General features: G+C 42.4%; 1 protein-coding gene across 7 annotated transcripts in view; it reads left to right on the forward strand.

The window, feature by feature from the left end:
- ERC2 (ELKS/RAB6-interacting/CAST family member 2) overlaps nucleotides 1-21,677 on the forward strand; it is a 912,338-nt gene that overhangs the window by 680,208 nt on the left and 210,453 nt on the right. For all 7 annotated transcript variants that reach the window (XR_011496408.1, XR_011496409.1, XR_011496406.1 and 4 more), the window contains one exon: nucleotides 5,533-5,680. Coding sequence is in view for 3 of the 7 variants with exons in the window: in XM_070492831.1 (XP_070348932.1) it covers nucleotides 5,533-5,680 (148 nt within the window). In the remaining 4 variants the exon portion in view is untranslated. The remainder of the gene's footprint in view (nucleotides 1-5,532; nucleotides 5,681-21,677) is intronic.

Raw genomic sequence — 21,677 nt, forward strand, 5'->3', positions numbered from 1 at the left:
TTGATGATGACTTTTAGCAGTTATTAAAGCTGTGTAATTCTGAATTTTGACCTAGAGGAGGAAAATGAGTTAAAAAAGGCCATAGGACATAGCGACATAAAAGTGGACCTAGGGAGCCTAGTTAAGAGATTGTTGCAATTGTCCAGGTAGGAGATGATCTAGATTATACCAGATGTGAGCGTATGTGAAACTCTGCATGTGTGCACTTACCTGTGCGTAAAGAGGGAGAGGGACAGAGACATAAACACCTTGATGGGAAAATGAGCACATTTCACATATGCCAGGTATTTGAAGCAGATACCTGCAGTTTATTTGGTGACTGAAAAGCTTCATTTATAATTTTTTAATGTTTGCTGTTAAGATATTTTGTGGGAGGGAGGGATAAGGCAAAAAGGTATAGACAGAAAAAAAATAGAAACTAGTGTATCCATTCCACCACCATGAGATAATGACTATTAGCATTTTGGTATATTTCCTTCCCATTTTTTTCTATGAATATAGTTTTATGTCTTGAGAATCTTATTGTATATACATTTGCATGTCAAGAACTGTAAAGGGTCTGAGATGTTCCTTATTGGCATGCTAACAGTCTACTGCCTGTTATGCTAACATGGTAACTGCCTCAGTTTCATGAATGGAGGCAGATGACCAGAGACTTTTGGATCAGAGACAAAGGACTTTATTGCTCAAAGTGCAGAGAACAGCATCCACATATTTATGTCAAGTCCCCTTTCCCCGAGTCCCATGGAGGCAAGGAAGATAGGCCAGGTGAATAGCTGCACGTGCAGTGGGTTGCATTAAAAGAGAGCAGCCCTGAGTTTAGGGAACCCAAATCTTTTATAATGGGCAGTAACACACCTGCCCTTGGTTCTGGAGAAAGGCACTATTATACAGGGCAGTAAGCATGTCTACCCTTTGATCCTAAGGGAGATATTGCCTTTGTCTTCCAAGGCTATTCTCTATACAAACATTCTTGAAAGATTATGAGAAAAGAATATAGTGCCTTTGCTTGTAAAATGTGCAGAAATGCGAGACTCATGGAGAGTTCTCTCTCAACAAACATAATTGTTATCACATATCATTGGGTTCTTTTCATGAGCATTTTAAATGGCTGCATATAGCTCTAAAGAGTGAATTATAGGGTTGAGCATAATTTACTATCAATCCCCAGTTTTACTAATAATGATCTTTACATCATTTCCATTAAAAAAGCTTCACTTGAATATTTCAATTTTGGGAGGAGTGGGGTGAAATATTGGATTTACCATGGGTATGTGGTAGCTAAGTTGGAGTACATAGCACATGGGCTTTCCCTGATTTGAAGTCCATGCAGTCTCTTCAGCTTGGCCTTATGTATAAAAATCCACTAGCTCTGAACAGCAAGGATGTCTATTGTCTCAAGATGTTATCCAGAAGGAGACAGGCTCTGTGAAGCTTGATATTAACGCTGCCGTTGGTAGTCTGGGCTGCACTGGTTTTCTTCTGGCAAGTGGAGATATTTCCTGACATGTCTGCTGCTCACATGTCTGACTGAGCCTTAGACAGAAGCTCCTACTGCCTGGCATTAGTGGGGCCCAGAAAAGTCCATACAAATCCCTGCAGTGAAGAGTGGGAAAACCTGAGATCCAAATAATGACCATCTTGTCTAAACATCTGGAGGGAGCCTGGTCTGGTGATGGGGATTAAAGAAAGACAAAACAGGATCATGACCAGGTTTTAGTCCTGGGACTTATGTGCAAAGAAAGTATCCAGTATGGAGGCTTTCCTGGGGCTGTGGGAACTTCTAAGATATCTAGAATGTTGCAGAAGTGACACACATAGTTGGGAGAAGATTTCCTCAGTGGAAAGAGGACTAAATGAAAGATACCAGGAGAGCCATTTGCTAGTCAAAAATGGTCCCCCAAAGTTCCAGGTTAAAATTTGCAATAGATGTTGCCAGAATATTAGACTGTGAAATGAGAGGAGGCAGCTTTAATAATTTTCTGAGTAAGCAATGATCAGAGATTAAGCAAGAGTCAAAACATTGTAATTTTTAAAAAATGAGAGTACGAGTTGTACAGTAGTGTCTTCAAAGGTTTTTTTAAATTTTTTTGATTAATTTTTTAATGGAGGTCACATTGGTTTGTAACATTATATAAATTTGAGGTGTACATTATTGTATTTTGTCATCTGTATGGACTGCATGGTGTTCACCACTAGTTGCCATCCATCACCATACACATGTGCCCTCTACCCCTTTCACCCTTCCCCCCGCCCCTTCCCCTCTAGTAACCACCAATCTGTTCTCCTTATCTATGGGTGTGTTTATTTATCTTCCACATATGAGTGAAGTCATACAGCAATTGTCCTTCTCTGACTTATTTTGCTTAGCAGAATACTGTCAAGGTCTGCCCATGTTGTCACAAATGGCAAGATTTCATCTTTTTATGGTTGAGTAATATTCCATTGTATATATATATATATATATATACATAACATATCTTCTTTATCCATTCATCCATTGATGAGCACTTAGGTTGCTTCCAAGTCTTGGCTATTGTGAATGATACTGCAGTGAACATAGGGGTGCATATATCTTTTCAAATAGTGTTTTCATGCTCTGGATACATACTCAGAAATGGAATAGTTGGATGATATGATATTTCTATTTTTAATTTTTTTGAGGACTCTCCATACTGTTTTCCATAGTGGCTGCACTGGTTTGCATTCCCACCAGCAGTGTATGAGAGTTCCCTTTTCTCCACATCCTCCCCAACACTTGTTATTTCTTGTCCTTTTTTTTTTTTTTTTTTGGCTGAGGAAGATTAGCCCTGAGCTAACATCTGTTGCCAATCTTCCTCTGTTTTTGCTTGAGGAAGATTAGCCCTGAGCTAACATCCATGCCAGCCTTCCTCCACTTTATATGCAGGTCGCTGCCACAGCATGGCTGATGAGTAGTGTAGGTCAGCACTCAGGAGCCAAACTCATAAACCCAGGCCACCAAGGTAGAGCATGCTGAACCCAACCATTACGCTACAGGGCTGACCCCCCTTGTCTTTTTAATAATCGCTATTCTGACAGGCATGAGGTGATATCTCATTATAGTTTCAACTTGCATTTCCCTAATAATTAGAGATGTTGAACATCTTTTCAATGCCTGTTGGCCATCTGTCTATCTTCTTTGGAAAAAATGTCTGTTCATATCCTCTGCCCATTTTTTGATCAGGTTGTTTGTTTTTTGTTGTTGAGTTCTTTATATATTTTGGATATTAACTGCTTATCAGATAGGTGATTTGTAAATATTTTCTCCCAATTAATAGGTTATCATTTCATTTTGTTGGTGGTTTCCTTTGCTGTGCAGAAGCTTTTTAGTTTGATGAAGTCCCCTTGGTTTATTTTTTCTTTTGTTTCTCTTACGCGAGGAGACGATATTCAAAAAGATACTGCTAAGACTGATGTCAAAGAGTGTTATTGCCTATGTTTTCCTCTAGGAGTTTTATGATTTCAGGTCTTACATTTAAGTCTTTAATCCATTTTGAGTTAATTTTTGTGTATGATGTAAGCTAATGGTCTACTTTCATTCTTTTGCATCTGGCTGTCCAGTTTTTGCAACACCATTTATTGAAGAGACTTTCCCTTCTCCATTGTATGTTCTTGGTTCCTTTGTCGATAATTAGCTGTCCATAGATGTGCAGGTTTATTTCTGGGCTCTCGATTCCGTTCCATTGATCTGTGTGTCTGTTTTTGTGCCAGTCCCATGTGGTTTTGATTACTATAGCTTTGTAGTATATTTTGAAATCAAAGTGTGTGATACTTCCAGCTCTGTTCTTTTTTCTCAGGATTCCTTTGACTATTCGGGGTCTTTAGTTGTTCCATATATATTTTAGGATTCTTTGTTCTATTTCCATGAAAATGTTGTTGGTCAAAAGTTTTTTTAAAGTACAAAGTGAATTTATTTATTCCTTGAACAAACATTTTTGACACTCACTCTGTACTCAGTGCTCTTCTAGAAACTGGAGAATTGGTGGTACATAAGACAAATGCGATTCCAGTTTCATAGAGTGTCAAGTCTAGCAAACAAACAAATAATAAGTGTCTAAGAACCTTTTAAGTAGTGATGAGTTCTATGAAAAAAGTGTAATGTGACATGCCAGTGGCTTGGGAATGAGGTAGAAAGTGGGGAGGCACTGCCAGGGGGAGCAGCTAAAGAGGGCTTTTCTGTGGAGGATGCATTTGAGTTGAGACCTGAAGGATGAGGAGCTGAATGAGGCAAAGGCACTCCAGGCAGAGGGAAATGAAAAGTTTATGAGGTGAGAATAAGTGTAACATACTCAAGGACTAGGAAAGATTTCAGGAACAAAATGTACTGGAGCCTAATGATTGAGGAAGGAGACAGGCAACAAGATGATCTCAAAGAGGTGATCAGGGCCAGTAGGTATAACGAGTTGCTGGCATCAGTAAAGGGTTTGAATTTCAAGTCTAATAGGTGATGCAATGAATTTTTCATGCAGCAGAACGGTGAAATCCAGATTTATAATATGTTTAATGATTAATTTGGTCTCTGTACCAAGGAGACCAATGTCTACAAGAGAAGATGCTAGTGGTTGGGAGAAGTTTGGTAGCAGTAGATCAGTCTGGATAAGGGATGTATTTAGGAGTAAAACCTACTAAAGTTGTTGATGGATTGGCTCTGGATGGAGAAGGAAGGAAAGGAATCATGGATGACTTCTAGGTTTGGGGCTTGGGCTACATAGTGGATAGGGGTGTAATTACTGAGATAAGGAAGACTGCGGAAGGAATGGTTTTCGGTGAAATGACTGGAGAGCACCACTAATTGCATTGAAAATGGAAAGGGGATCCTAGTAAATATCTCTACCTGCCTTCGAAAGAAAATCTTACATGAAAAAATAATACTTGGTAGTTAAATTGCTGCTCAGTTTTATTGGATTGTCTTGGAGTACCTTGAACCTTATTTGGCAAATGGATGGATGGATGCATTACTAGATAGACGAATGGGTAGATGGATGAAAGTGTGTTAGAAGTGAATGTTCAGATTGATTCCCTCCATTTCTTTTTTTATTTTAAAGATTGGCACCTGAGCTAACAACTGTTGCCAATCTTCTTTTTTTTTGTATATTCTAGTTGTGAGTGCCTCTGGTTGTGCTGTGTGGGACGCCGCCTCAGCATGACCTGATGAGCGATGTCATGTCCATGCCCAGGATCCAAACTGACAAAACCCTGTGCCACCAAAGCGGAGCTTGAACTTAACCACTCAGCCACGGGGCGGCCCCAGCTCCGTCCATTTTTAATATGCAGCTGTGTCTATGAAGCCATCAAAAGATTGCTGTCTCAGAGGACACAGCGTTTGGCTCTCAGGGATTCTGAACCAAACTACTTTGTTTATTCTGAGAGTCAGGGAGGTATTTGTCTTAAACATTGTCCATAATTCCTTCCCATTGAGACAGCACTCTGTGGCTCACTTTAACTAGAAATGCCCTTTTTTTTTTTAATTTCACTCTATAAAATAGATCACAATAATTTTTATTTTACCAGACAGGAAGCACTGCTTGCTGCCATCAGTGAAAAAGATGCAAACATTGCCTTGCTGGAATTGTCTGCCTCCAAAAAGAAAAAGACGCAGGAAGAAGTCATGGCCCTCAAGCGGGAGAAGGATCGCCTAGTGCATCAGTTAAAGCAGCAGGTGGGGCCTCCTGCGCCAAAGGTGTGTTATGCTGGGTTTGGGGCCTTGGGTGCTTTCTCTGGGTTTAGCCGCTCTTCATTTTCCCACGTCCATCCTGCGGGCTCAAGCAGCTAAAACCAGGTAGGAGTGAAATGGCCTGAGTTGTTGCTGGGACACCATTTTACTGCTTTTCTGTGTTTATGTGCATGTGCCTGGGCTTGTGTGGTTTGCAACCTCTGCTGTTTTCCTTTCTTTTGTATTAGCATCATCTCCCCAGAGATAGCTCTCAGCTCTCTTCCTTCCAGTGGACTTTGTATGACTTTTGACTAAATCCTAGAAACTATGAATTAAATTCTGGGCACCTTCTTTCCCGTTGGACCTTTTATCTTCTGTCTTGCTCACTTTCTATATCCTATAAATGACTCCTCTCATCCAGTTCTTCAGATTTCTTTCTCCCCATACTTCCAGCTTTGGTTTTTCAACTATTTCCTCCAGGACTTTCGGCTGAGGAACATCTCCCAGCCCCTAGCACTGCCAAACTGTGCTTGGGGACTTCCCTGGCCATTATTTAGTCAAATTTTTTTTTTTTACCTCTTTACCCAATTATCCTGTTTTTTCCTCCTCTCTAGTTCACTGTATTTCTTCTGAGGGAAAAGGAAGAAGGGATAAAGTCCTAACTTGTGTAGAAAGTTCTTTGCTTTCTAGATGTTTTCTGGATGTGGCTTAAATGGAACTAATTGCACCTGAAGCATATTGCAAAATCATCCCTGAAATCTTCAGTTATTGTTTCTCCTCCATATATAGCTTGGGGCTTTTGGAAGCAATGGTTGAAGATATTCACTCAGATTATAGCCTCACTATGAAACCAATTCAGCAGATACTATGGTTCAATGGTCTGTGGTCTCACAAGGTGGCTGCCACATATTTGCTAGGGCCACATGTGGCTCTGAAGCTCTTTAAATGTCACATAGTACCACTCGGAGTATGTCCACATCGATTTCCACCCCCAGGACTGAATCCCTGCCTACTAGGGTGATCTGGTCTGAGCGCAGTGTGCAAGGTGAGTGGAAAGGAAGCCTGAAGGCGTAAGCTCCCTCCCCTCCCTCCCCTCCTAAGAAAGGAAAAGGCATCCTTTGGCCTGAGCCAGAGTCCATTCCATGTGGAGCTGCCTCGCTGAGAGAGACCACTGCCATGCCTGGGTGCCCTCTCCTGTAGAGGGAAGGTCCCAGTCCCTGCCAGACATTGGGGTCATTCCACAGAGCGGCTTGCCTCGCTGGTGCTGGCCCCAGGGGTGGGGGCCGCTTACACCTGACCTCTTCGTTTGGGGCTGTGCATCTCTTACACTGGATTTTCCACCCACTTGGCCACAGAAAGTCGAGATGAGCCTCCTTCTTTGCTTCCTCCTAATTCCTTCCCTGTGAGCCCTGCAACCTCCTCTCCTGCACTTAACCATTGCAGCTTTCTCCCACAGGTTTATAGACCTAGGAAACAGCCCCCAAGCTCGAATATACCATGCCCTTGTGATGCTGGCTACAGCCCAGATATTACGGCCAAGTACCACGGGTCCAGCTACGATGCATACATGATCCAAAGCTCTCAGGTCAGTCAGCTGCTAAGGAGACATTCGCCCCCGCCACGGGGTGTGGGGGTACATAAGAGCTACAGCCTCTCTGGACCTTCACCTCTTTTGATGATTTCCAGTATTAAGTGGCCATAAAGTCTGGGACCATAGGTGATGGCATCATATCTTGATTTGTAATGTAATTTCGTTTATTGTGTATTTGCCAATGGTTCCAGACTCTGTGGCCACCTACAGGGCCAACTCTTCTGAAATGGCCTGGCATTGCTGCAAAGCCAAGGCTGCCCCAGAGGCCTTACTGTCAGGCATAGTGAATTATATTTTTCTTTTTGTCTCTTAGATACTTTGTCCCCAAATTGCCTCTACTTTTCCCAATAAGGAATTTTTTTTGAGGCTGCTTTTTTTCTTTCTCTGCATCATGAAAATGCACTCCTGGATTCCAGGAAGGATTGAGTGTAGCCCTTCAGTTTGCTCCTGGGAAACTGCACAAAGCCTTCATTATTTGCGACAGGCTTGGTTTTGGGTATCATGGGGCACATTTGGGAAACCCCAGCCATGCTGAGTTAGGCTCCCGCCTGGGCTAAGGCAGAGTCTGAAGGCCTGTTGTGGAAAAAGAGGCAGCGAAGGAGGAGGATGGGCTCCTTAGTGATTTAGATTTAAAACTTTTCCCCACACACTAGCGGCCACAAAGCAAGAAAGAGCACATGCATATGTGTGTCCAGTTGCAAATGATAAAGATTCTAAGAATAATGATTAGTTTGCATATAAAAGCACCCCCTTTTTATTGAGTGTTTACTCTGTGCTGGGATGTATATCCAGTGTCCCTTGGGGATTTTGTCCCACAGTCCTCACGGCAGCCCTGTGGTGTGGGTGACAGGATTCTCTCCCTTTTCTAAGGGGCATAACTGAGACTCAGAGTGTGCAATAACCAGCCCAAGACACACAGCTGATCAGCAATAGAGCTTGGGTTTCAGATAGTCCCCCTGAGTCTACAGATGCCCCACCAGGTTCAGGATGGAATTCATAGTGACAAGTGGGAGGGGATTCCACAAATTGTGAGGTCCTTTCTCTTTGCAAACCTGAAGTAGATGCCAAAATGCCCATTTAAGAATGTTCTCCAGCCATTTACAAAGAGTGGATTCTGCCTAAAGCTCTTAGACTTGGGCTTTTTGATCACATCAATGATTACTAATACTTTCGAGCTCTCACCATGTGCCAGGCATGCATCTAAGGGCTTTACATACATTAACTCATCAACTCCCAGCAAAACCAAAGGGCTGATGCTCTTGTAGAGAAGGAACCAGAGGTGCCTTGCTCATGCTTCACAGCTGGACCCACCATGATGCTTGCAGAGGTCCTTTGCCACACAACCATTAATGGATGTTGCAGATGCCATCTAGCATTGGACTGTTCAGGGTGAATCTCATTTGAGCACTTGTTAGCTGTGTGATCATGGGCAGGATACTAAACCTCCCTGAACCTCAATTTCCTCATCTGTAAATTGGGTTAATAATCTAGTTCAAAGGGTTGTTGTGAGGTATAGTGTGTACAAAGAGCTTTGTATGTACCTGGCACACAGTGGGTGTCATATACGTATGAGCTGCTATAACTGCTACTACTGCTAATTGATTTTATCACTACCAACCCTCAGAGGTAATTTGATTTTGATTTCGTCGTTGCTGTTTTTCACAAGCCTGGGAGTCATAGCTCATGGAGAACACGCTCTTGAACTGTGGGAGAAAGAGCTGACAGGTTTTGCTACCTTAGCTCTCCTGGTCCTCCCTCCCTTAAAGCCCAAGCACTTGGGGAGCAATGAACAGACATGTCAGGAACCCTAGATCCCAGCTCCCAGCCTACACTGAAGAGGCGCATAGTGCTTATTGAACTTGCTTGGTTTGTGTATGCAGCCCATGTAGACGTCAGTCTGAGAGGGCACCCCTGGGAGGGCGAGTTCCAGACCTCAGTTGTCATCACCTGCATGACTGACTCAGGAAAGCAGAGCTCTTTCAGGTGCCCAGGCCAATGGGAGAGGAAGGCACCGGGTCTAGGTGTTCACCTGCTCAATGTTCTTTGAAGATACTGAGGCAGACTGGCTCATGGAAGATGCTGTCCTCTTCAGGCTGCCTTTTGAGCTCATCTCATCTTATGTGGAAGGTTTCTCCATAGCCCACGCCATTCCCAAGGACTGAACATGAGTAGCTTATTCCCCACAATTATTGTACTTTACCAAGCACATAGTAGGTACTCAATAAATATTTTTTTGTGTGAATGAATGCATGATTGCCACATGGCAGGGTCTATGCCAAGTGCTTTATGTATACATAAGTTTACAAATATTGTCTCACTTTTTCCTAACAACCAACCAATGTATTGCATACCTACTATGTGCCAGGCTCTCTGCCAGATGCTGTAGATTCATCCACAACAGATATTTTACCTGCTCCAATGAGGAGAACATCATTCTTATTTTTGAGTTGATCAAATCAAGGCTCCAAGAGACCAGATGACTCAACTACCATCATACCTGGCAGTGCAGGGTTGGGCCCCTGTGCTGTTGGAGTGCTGACACTTTGCGCTTAGCTAGACTGAATACTGACTCCCTAAAGCAATGCTGTGAGCCATGGATTAGCCCCCACACCTAATAGATGTCATCAGAGAAGCCAAGTTCCAATCCCTCAGCCTGTGGCTCCCAAGCTGCCCAGGGGCATGAGAGTAAGAGGGGATGGGTAGCTTGGTGAGACCGAGTACCATATTGGAATTCAACTCAAGAACTATTCACTGAGTGCCTTCTGTGTGTTAGAATGCTAGGGTTTTTTGGAATACATCAGTGACCAAAATAGATAAAGACACCTTCCTCATGGAGATTACTTTTTAGTGGAGTTGGCGGGGGGAGCATGGAAGAGAAAGGCAATAAACCATGAACATAATAAATAAATAGAAAAAGAAAAATACAGACCAGTATAAGGGAGAACAGGAGTAGCAGGGTAGGATTGAGGCCTGGTGACAATGTAAAATAGGGTAGGTTGACAGGATGGGCTTCATTGGGAAGGAGACATTTGAGCAAAGACTCGAAAGAAGTGACAGAGTGAACCCTGTTAGATACCTAGGGGAAGAGTGTTCCTACAGAGGGAGCAGCCAGTGCAAAAGCCCTGAGGCAGAAGTGTCGTGGTGTGTTTGAGGAATAGCAGAGAGACTAGTGTGGCTGGAGTGGACAAGGAGGTCAAGAGGCGAGCTGTCAGAGCAGAAATGGGGTTGGGGGTAGGCTATGTAGGACACTTGTGCAGGATCTGCTAAGAGTGGTATGTTCTGGAGCAGAAATTCTCTGCAGTTAGGAAGCAGAATACACCAGCCATGCAGCCTTAGAACAGAGAGGACTCTCTCAGGTCCCAGTCAGAGTGCCCTGTTTACAGTTGCCCTACTGAGCCCAATCTTCAAATCCCCTGGCTTCAGCCTCCAAGGAGTTTCAGTGCTTAGCTTGCATTTTTAAAAAGCATTGCCATTTCCATTTGGAGCCACAAAGAACTAATGCCAGGATTTGCTTGTCATCGTTGATGAGATTTTTGAGTCAGAACATGTAATGTCTGTGCCTTGGAGAAGTGCAACCAGCCTCAAGGCCTGGCCAGAGATTCTCAAACCTAGTGGGCAGAAGCATGACCTTTTCTAAAGATAGATCTCAAGATACACTCAACACCCTCCAGCCCTCACTGCTGGAAAACCATCCCTGGCTTCCGTTGCTGGTGGGATAAAGACAAATTCAAGCCAGTGTGCTCTCTGCCTTGTTCATGCAATTCCCTCTGCCTGGAATACATTTTCCTCACCTAGTTAATGCTCATTCACCCATTTAATCTCAACCCAACATCACTTTTTCAGGGAAGCCTTCTGGGACTTTCTCAAGTGGGTCAAATCCCCAATTTGGCACTCCTGTAGAATGTGTAAATCACTTAATTGCACTGTAACAGATGTAATTTTGCACTTGTTTTTGTGATTATTTGAATAGTAACTATCTGCCCTGCTAGTCTATGAGCTCTGTGAGGACTGAGAATGTGGCCTCATGAGTTTTTTGTTGACTGTTTATCTCTAGGCCTGGCACAATTACTAGCACATAGTGGGAATTCAGCAAATATTTGTTGAATGTATAAATGAGTGAGTGAATCACCAGGGTGGCTTATTTAAAAAAGAGACATCGTTGATCAATCATGACTTTAGACAAGACTTTAGACAATCCTCGTAATTCTTCTCACTCCAGTATTCCAGGCAGCCACTACCTATAGGAGTTGGTAGAAGACATGAGACCTGTTTGCCAAATGATGACCACAGAATGGTCCTGTGTCCTTTCTTGCCATTTTGTAAGACTCTTTATAGAAACGCCTTTTCCCTTACTTGAATTATTGACAATGGTGGCCATTTTGAATCTTTCCTCTGGATCTCTTCACTGTATTTTAGTTCAAATCCCCTCCAAATTTGGGGGTTCTTCTTGAATAAAATGTCACTGAGTTTCCAGATGTGGTAGAGGTTACTTGTTGTTATGAAGGAAGCCCCTCCATTTCATCCCTGAAAACTTCTGAGTGTCTCATAAATCAATGTGCCTAGAACTACCTAAACTCCTGTAAAACATCTGTCAAGGGAGCCTGAGAAGGTGATATGAAATGAGTTCAGAAATTCCAACTATGCTTAACAACAAAAGAATCTTCATGACGCTCTTCAGGTGTTGACATTTGGGTTGGTTCTAGGCTGAGCACAGTATAAAGGTAAGCGAGCAGTACAAATTAACTTTCTGCTACTTGTTGCATAAAAGAAGATAAAGGATTAATCATAGTTTGGTCATAGACATATAAGTCTATCATATAAGTATAAGAATGCTTTTGTATTCTTCCCAGTTCCATTTCTTCACCAGCACACACCTCTGACACTTTTACTCCACCTCTTTTTAAAAAAAATCTGGCTTCCAGATTTTTGCAATTTTGGGAGAGGTTCTCAATTGGGAATGAGTTGTTTTTTTCGTTTTTTTGTTCTTTCTCTAAGAAGACTAGTTTTAAAAATATTGTTAAAAATTACCATCTTTCTTTTGTGAATTGGATCCAGTCTCCCCCCTCCCCAACTCTTTTTGTCCACCCTTGAAGAAAGGACTGACATCAAAATAATTAATTCTGAAATCATTGGATTTTCCTGCTGCTAAAGGGTTTTTGAAGAAAGCTTAAAACTAAATCTTACCCCCTAAGCCTTATTCCCAAATGCTCCCCTGTGTGCTGAAGTAGTGATATGCACATCCTTGATGGAAATGCCTTTTTAAAATGAGGGCCAGACACTATTGTTTAAAATTAGAACCAGCTTATTTCTCAGAACCAGTTAGAATACTTTTGTGATCAGAGATAAATTATGCTTGGTTTTCTTTTCCCTTTCCTACCAGTTCTGGGCATTGTTTTTGGCTACCGGGAAACACACTGGTCAGTTGGGAGCAGAAACGCATTAAGATCAGGACACTAGTCCACTGGTTCTCTCTGTTTTCCCCTAGACTTTGCAGAGAAGAAAGAGCCTATGTCCAGGTCAACATTCAGGAGGCTGTGCCAAATCTGCACAGTGTAATCTCTTTGGGTAGAGTCCCCCCTCTCCCCTCTGTTGTCCACAAGGTCAGAGGACTGTCTCTGAGAACTATTTAAAGGGTGTGGCCAAGAATGGGAGAAGGTGGAGGCTGCCCTGGAAAGTCTTCAGGAGAGTTGGCTGTAAGGATGGGATCCCAGTCACAATTGGATCTTGGGCAGAGGCAAAACCATCCTGTCAGGGAAAGTGGGAAGCACCTGAGTCGGGAGGTTGGTCAGGCATTTCTTTCCCCCTCTACTTGAGGCCACCCAAGGTTGTGCTTCCTACTTACACTTCCATTGCATTGTATGCAGATAACTTTTAATTACCCTTTATGGTTCAGGAGGTGAGCACAATTAAACAGCGGTGGAGGAACTCCATGTAGTAGGGTTCCCATAGCCTCGTGTTGTGGTTGGATGAGCTCCAGAAAAGCTTGATTTGATCCCAGCATTGTAATGCATTGCAGACTTGCCCCAGATTGAATTGCTGAAATGCAAATGCATTGGTTTTCATTGTAGACTTACTTTGGTTTAAGCTGTTCATGTCCCACTAGTAGAATCTAGCCACATCTCCATTTATCATTGACTTCACTGCAAAGTACCTTTACAGTATGTCTAGAGAACCCCTTTTTAAAAAAGAAATATTCAGATCCCTCTCGGCAGGGCACGGGCAGGGCATTCTCATGGAGGTAAAACCTGAACTGCTCGTTGTTACTCAAAACAGTTTCCTCTTAGTGTCCAAGTAATTGGTTGGGACACTAGTCTGCTCTCTTAGCCTGGAGACATTCCTCACTCTAGGCAGCTGGTGCCTCAACCCAGTGCTCAGGGAATCCATTCAGTTTGCCAGTTGCAACACAAAATAGCACTCAAAAATTGTTGAGACAAAGTATTTAATCTGCCATTCCATATGTTTCTCAAATCCCAATTAGAAGTGCATCTTCCCAGAGCATCAAGCTGACTCTGATGGATCAGTTTCTGAGTCTTTCATTTGAACAAAGCCAGGTTTTAAAAACCATTTAGTTCCCTTCCCTAAGCATTTACGGAGCACCTTTGGTGGGATTGTGTTGCACACTCTTGGGCTATAGAAAGAGATATTGACTTTTTCTTGAGCTTTGGATTTTTATCATCTCTACCACCAGTAAGACAGATATTAGCTCAGGAAACAGAAAACAGGGCACATTGCTATTTTTTGGTACAGAGGTGTTACCAGTGTTCAAAAATCTTTGCTTGCCGGAGGAGTCAGGGAATGCTTCCTTTAATAAGTAGGAATTCCTGTGAATTTTGTGATTGGCAATCCATTGCCTATCTTTTGTGACAAATGCCAATCCAGCCGTGATACATTAAGTTTTCAAAGATCTAGTGTAAGTGCATGTTTTAGAAAACTCATTCTTTGCTTTTTAAGTATACCTTTTTAAGTAGAAAAGCTTGAAAAGCCCGGCTTTACCACTGTGTTGCCCCACTTTTAGAAACACACAAATGGAAAGAGGAGTCTGACTTGTAAGTTTCAGAGCCATTTGCCAGCCTCGCTTCAGTAATTTGAAGCACCCGCACGGTATCTAGCAGTTGGCAGCACACATAAGAATAACAGGCTTAGCTGAAGGTGACCAAAACAGAGAATAGCGTACAAATGCCAAGAAGATCTCTCACGCGCTGTCTCTCTCTTTTTTTTAATTCAAATTTCACATCTGTGCTCTATTTTTAAACATTTATTCTTTAAGTGATAACGCATGTTTTACCAAGCCTCTTATTGGATTAGACATGTTTGAAATCCTCTCAACTTTAACCTGTTCATTACTGCCTCCAAGAACATTTGGATCCACCGCCAAAACAGAGAGTGTATCTAGAGGAAAGTTCCCAAAATGTTGGCCCCCAGGGAGCCATTGTACTTGGGGAAAGGAGGGATCCAGCCATTGCACTGGGTAGTTTTGGGGGGATCTCAGACTGACATTGCTTCAGAAGGACTGAACTGTGAGTGGAATGTGTGCAGTGTTCTTTCTCTTCATGATAGTTTTTCTATTCACATTTTAGAGCAGGAGGAACTAACAGTTTTTGAGCTCTTGCTGTATACCTGGCACTGGGATAGGGGTTTTAAATATATTATTTCATTTCATCCTCATAACTCTGAAAACCAGGTATTATTAATCCCATTTCAGAGATGAGGAAGCTAAGGTCCAGGTTTGGGCAAAGATGTCATAGCTAGTGAGGGGTCTCACTCCAAAGCCCTTCCATGTTCTTCCCTGCAGATGTCCCCAGATTGGTGTGATACCTTGTTTAGGTCATAACCCCATGAAGTGGGGCTAAAAAGGAGTATGAAAGGAAGGCTTTATTCTGTGACCCTAAGCACCACTCCCAGCCCCTCCCACTGGCCCCAGCTGGGCCTCACCGTGACCTGAGGTCACATGCACAGGCTGAGTAGGGCGACTTATCTTTTCCTGCATCACCAGGCATCACCCGCTGCCATGGGGTAGAAAGGCTGCGGGCTTGATCAAGTGTGCTGCCTTTTCTGTTTTCTGGCATGAAATGTTGGCCCTTGCCTCTTGCAGCCTTTGTGTTTCGTTCTTAAGAGCTGCTTGAAAGTCTTTTTCCCGTTTAGTTTTTCATTTTCTCCTTCATCATTTAACATATAAAAACAGGTTTCTCCTGCGCCCTGTCTCTCTCTCCCTCCTTTCCTTCCTCTCATCATATAATTAAAAGTCCTTTCAGGCTGTCTTCACCTTATCATTTCAAATGAATTGAAAAAAGATCCGACTTCCTGCCCTTGTGTCTTCCTGATGCTGAATTTCAAAACGAAAGAAAAATCCTTTTTCCCTCCCTTTTCACTTCATACTGCCCCTTGAATAACTGTTTAAATTGTGCTGATTTTGTCATTGATCAACACTGTGGTGCAAACTGAGTTTGCCCTTCCCTGGCTTCATAATTTTCTCTTTTTAAGCTTTTTCAAGTAATAATTTAACAGGAAAAGAATTTTTCACCCTTCTCTCTCATGATTACAGAAAGGCAATGATCACACACGGAACTTAACCTTGCTAGTCGTTTATCTGTGCTCTTACTTAACTCTATGTTCTTTGGGGTAAGATGCTACTTTCTTTTTTTATTCTCTGCAACATGCAAAAGGCAGAGTTAAAAGTTCCAGAATCTTTCATATTTTCTGTTTTTAAAAATTTTTTACCCATAATAATGCATTATATTATAAAATAATAGGGATTTAATTTTGTAACCATCCTTATTATGTAAACAATACTTTTCCATAGTTGAAAGCATATAAATAATTGCTTTATCATAAAAATAATATATATTCATTATAGAAACTTAGAAAAATGTAAATAAAAAACCCAAATCACCCATAATCCCGCCACTCAGAAATGACTGTCATTAAGATTTATAGTTTCCTACATTCCGTTGTCTACATACATATTTGAACAAAGACATGCCATACTACATAAGAAAGTTTTTTTAGGCTTATAAACATTTAACATTGCGTGCATTTTCCCATGTCCTTAAAAGCCTTCAAAAACATATATCTTGGTTGTATGATTTCCATCACTGCCATAATTAATTTTATCATTCTCCTATTGTTAGAATTTCAATTTTTTTCTAGTTTTTCACTTTTATAATCACACTTGAACATCTCAGTACATAAATCTTTTTATTTTCTGTTATTTCTCATAGGATTAGTTAATTCCCAAAAGTTGAAATATTAGAGTTATGGGCATTTTAAGGGTTGTAGAAAATTAAAAAATAGCCTTCTCCTACAAAGTGCTTGACATTTGTAAGTTTTTTCATACATGTCAACTGTCTGTGTTAAGTTTGTCAAGACTACACTCTGATGACATGCCACTCATTGATTTGGGGCAGAATATTAGTGTAGGTAATGCAAGTGGTCAGTAAGCTGAGGGAGCAAGAGGCCGAGGGAGATTTTTTTTTTTTTTTAAAGTACTGTCTCTAATTTTTTTTTTTTTTTAAAGATTTTATTTTTGTCCCTTTTTCTCCCCAAAGCCCCCCGGTACATAGTTGTATATTCTTTGTTGTGGCTCCTTCTAGTTGTGGCATGTGGGACGCTGCCTCAGTGTGGTTTGATGAGCAGTGCCATGTCCGCGCCCAGGATTCGAACCAACGAAACACTAGGCTGCCTGCAGCGGAGCGCGCGAACTTAACCACTCGGCCACGGGGCCAGCCCCCTGAGGGAGATTTTTAAAGCTTCTTAGGGAAGTAGGCATGGGAAGAAGTGGGCAGTTCATTCAGCAAATCTTTATTGAGCGTGTACTATGTGCCAGATACTGTTCTGGCCCCTGGGGATGAACAAAACACAAAAATCCCTGCCCCGAGGGAGCTTGTATTCTAGTGGAGGGGCTGAATAAAAAACAAAATAAAGCCATCAGGTAGATGACATGTTAAATGACAATAAATGCTATGGGGCAAATAATGTTCTGTAAGGTGTCTGGGGAGTGGTTTTGAATAGGGGGTTCACAGGACACCTCCCTGAGAAAGAGACTGTGAGGGAAGACTTGCAGGGCGGTGGGGAGTGAGCCATGTGGAGCTCTGTGCAGGGAGGGAGTCCTCAGTGGGGACAAACTGCAGCCAGGAGAGTTGGAATCTGTTCTTCTCGGGTCCAAGTCCCAAGTGCAGTTGCTGAGTTGACAAGGTGGGGGAGCCAGAACCTCACAACACCAATGTTTAGATGAGATTATTTTTAAAAAAATACACACACAACAACCGAAACCCCCCTCCCTTATCTCTGCCCTGATATGGCCATTGGGAAATGGCCATTGGACACAGCTAGCAAATCTTTATTCAGATGATCTTTGACACAGTCTGGGAATGGAATTGTGCAAAGAGGTTGTAAGTTCACATTGGACAGAGAGGCTGTCATTTCAGAAAACAATGAAAACTGACTGAAAAAGAATGGCAGTTCAGAAGGTCCCAATCCAGGAAGGTTCTTATGCCCCAGAAACCTCCAATTAACCGGTTATTTTGAGGCTGGTTTATTTCCTCTGTCTCGTGGCCCAGCACTCCTAGAATTACAAACGGAACTCAGAAGCCCACCAGAACCTCTACCGCTTTGGGCTCCTGTGGGTATGCCAAAGCCCCTTTGGGTGCTAGGGTGGGAGGCAGGTATATGGGTCACAAGGCCAGGCAGAGTTTCTGTCAGTCTTCTTGGTTTGGGGGCCCAGTGTTCTCAGAGATGTCTGACGCAAACAGCCATACCGAAAGTATAATGTTAAATATTTCAACAAAACAAGGCAGCCCACTTCACCAGGGAAGCCCTGGCAGGTAATAGAAAGTGCAGGATCTGAGAATGGATCTAGGGAGTTCTAGCCCAGCTCTGACTCCAGCACGCTGAGAAACCTTGGGCATCTCCTTTTGCTTCTCTCTCACACGCTCCATTTCCCCATCTGGAAAGTGAAGGGAGTGAACTAACAGACCTCTAAGCTTCTTGCAGTTTGATAGTCAGAGACTCTTCCAGCATATTCACACCTACAGTACATTGAGTATTTGACCTGCACCAAGGATTTTGAGGGTGCACAGGCAAAGGGCAATACTTGCTTTCATGGAGCCTACAGTTGAGGAGGGGAGATGTATTGCTCAGTAGGAGCTTAACACAGCTGTCATTTCTTGAAGAAATGATATTCTAGGCACAGTGTTGTAATTTTGTCTTATTACAATCCTCACAAAAACTCAGAGAGGTGGGCCCATCATTATCCCCACTTTGCATTTGGGGAAACCAAGTCACAGAGCTGGTGAGTGGTTGAGCCAAGATTCCCTCAGAGAGTCTGCCTGTTGGGGTCCAACTCTTAGCCCTTTTGTTTTCCCATCACAGTGCAGTTGCCATCTTCCCACCAGGGAATATTTGAGAATTCTAGATTTCAAAGAAGACAGGGAAGAAGGAATGCTCTGACGTTTGCTTATTTGGCTTGTGTAATCCTGACTCATCTCCACTTATTAGTTGGATGATGATGAGCAGGTCAACTTACCTTCCTGTGAAATGGGTGTGTTGTTTTCTACCTAACTCACAGAGAAGCATTATTGTGAAGCATCTTCTCTGGGGCAAGGTCTTTAAAAACCCTTAGAGCAGTACAGATGTGCAGGATGTTGACCTCATTCTGAGGTGCAAAGATAGGGCTATCTTATTCTTCCCCACAGGGTAGCACTGTGCTTTAAGGAATGATGGTTCCAAACTGTCTCTGGTGACAACCCATTGACACAAACCTGCTCCACAAGACTTATTCCCCTGACCGAAGAAGACAGAACTTGAGTGGCAATGTTCATAAATAGACTCCCCTCTTCTGCTTTTCTGGGAGCCAGACTCTGATTTATCCTTGAAGAAAAATAAATAGTGCAGAAGGTGCAAACATTGCCTTGAAAGAACCCAGTTCAGTATGAGTTCAGACATCTTCCTTCCAGGAAAGGAGTGTCCAGACCGCCCAGCCCCAGTCTTGCTTGTCCAGGCTCCTGGGGGGTCTGGGGCCAGGGTCTTCTGAGGCTTCATGAGATGAGGTTGGGCTTCCAGGGAGAGCCTCTGTGTTCCTGAGCTTTCTAGTGATGCAATCCTTGGTGAGGTAGGGAAACAAAAAGCTGATATTTTGGAGGGGAAGAGCCATCTCCAGGGGCTTATTTTTTATGAACCAAAGACATTTAAGTGTTGCTGATTTATCTTAATAACAGAATCTATGAGCAAATGTCCCAGTTGCCTCTTTGTGCTTTTGGCAAGTAGGGATGAGAAATGGAATGGAGCAGGCCCAATCAGAGCTGGCTAGCCCAAAGTTCAAGAGTCTTAATCTTCCTCACTCCAAATATGTAACTTAGAATTGTTTCCAAAGTTTTCCAAGTTGCAGGTGGACACCCAGCTTTGGCAAGAGGCACAGCGGGTTCCATCACCAGTTTTTCTGCTTCCAGAATAATTTTCTTGGGCTCAAGAGGAGGAACGCCTGCATCTCCCCTAAGTAGTTTAGTTCTTTAAGATCAGTTACCGTGTTCTGATTCTGAGGGTCCTGTTTCTGTATAAAGAAACTTTCTTTTGTCACGTGAGGAGCCCTCCTGCTTGTCGTACACGTGATTGGAACTCTCAGAGGACACCACAGGGCTGCTCTACAAATCCTCCTGTGTCGGGGCTGGAATGAGACCATGATGAACCCAGTGCCTTAGAAGTTGGAATATAAATTATGTCAAGGCCATGTTCAGTGTTGTAACATTTGCTAATCCTTATTAAATATGGATAAATTCTCATGGCTTAATTTGGCATGTTGAGCCAGTTCTTCAGATTGTCTTTGGGGACTGGAAAGGAAATGCACAACTTTACTATAATTTTTCTTTTGTTTCTTTAGAATAGGACATAATTTTTTATTGTTAGTTGGTGGAAACTTTGGTGAATCATGGCCAACTGTGGCTCACCCCCACAGGAAGAAAGCATCAGACGTTAGCTGAGAACATATTCTTTGAAACAAACCAGAATATTTGATTTTTGAAATATCTTCCTACTTAGAAAACATGCTGTTCAACAAATATTAATGTTCTGACCAAGACCAGGAGAATTGAGGAAGTAGAAAGCTACAATTTCTCTCTGAGGAAAATTTTAGAGTGATGTGTGATGCTTTAGTTTAATAATAACTCCACTGAGCATGGAAAGAGTATATGAGGATGCAGGTACAGCCACAAGAACTCACAGAGCATCCTTGTCTCTCTTGGTCCTTACTTCCTCCAAAGTGGAAGGAGCTAGGTATTGGCGAGAAGTCAGGAATTCCACATTCCTTTACCAGGTCACCCACATAGACATGACCTTGGGCACATCCTGTCATTTTATTTCCATTCCTGGAATTTGGTCCAAAAAATGTACTTGATAATAGGTTCTCCTTTTTGCAGCCAAACAGTTTTATGTTGAACACCATTGTTGAGTATTTTAATTTGCTTGGGTGGAAAGCTATTGTTCTGTTCTTTTCTTTTATCAGCGTCTCACATAGGTAGGTGGTCAGTCGTGAATGCTCAGTAATTCCCTTTAAGGGACTTGACTCTTGTTAAGTTTGATGGGTCCAATCATGTTTGGGGGTTGTTGAATCAGTTGGTATTATAGTTACAAAATTATTTAAGTAAGATTCTTGTTCTGTTTGTAATTATGGGTTTGTGTTAACAGATCTGTTTTGCAGATTTTTATGAGCAGGCATCCTCTTGGGCAAATCCACCATGAATTCTTAGTGGTGTTAGGGCAGGTGATTTTTCACCTCTGGGGTAGCTTTTCAGAATAGCGATCACATGAAAAAGATAGTTCTATCCTCCTAGCCACACCCAATTTTCAGCTTCTGCTGAGAGCAGGACCCAAAATTATCCCCGCGTCTCCTTATGAAATTCTGTTGAAAAATGTTAGTCCCTGTGCACTGTTCACAAAAGCCAAATTACTTTTGGAATGTTCAGTGGAACTCTGGGAATCCAGATAGGGATCAAGGAAACGGCACAACATCTTACCCCCCTACCCCCCCAGCCCAAACTGTTGATTGATTTGTAGGAGATTATTCTCCTTAACTTGAACCCTCTGAAATGAAGTCTTGAGTCTAACTTCTATTGTTTGTTTGTTGATTTATTTATTTGTTTGCTTTTTAATTATTATAATTTGTTCTCAGTCAAACTCAGAGAATGCAAAGGAAAATTCTGGGAAAGCGGAGGTCTCATTCTCCAGTCAAAGCAATATTCTCCTGATAGTTTGCCGGGAGGCTGGGCTGTTTCTCAGATCTTTTACAGTGCTGAAATGCAAATCAAAGGAAAACTTCTGGAACAAACCAAACAAAAACCATGCAGTTATTCAGGGACAGAGTTGGTACGTGCTTATGCTGGTTTTCATACCCAACAATATCAAGATCTTTATGGGAATGTAAGC

Source organism: Equus asinus, chromosome 21 (genome assembly GCF_041296235.1).
Source record: "Equus asinus isolate D_3611 breed Donkey chromosome 21, EquAss-T2T_v2, whole genome shotgun sequence".
Taxonomy (NCBI): domain Eukaryota; kingdom Metazoa; phylum Chordata; class Mammalia; order Perissodactyla; family Equidae; genus Equus; species Equus asinus.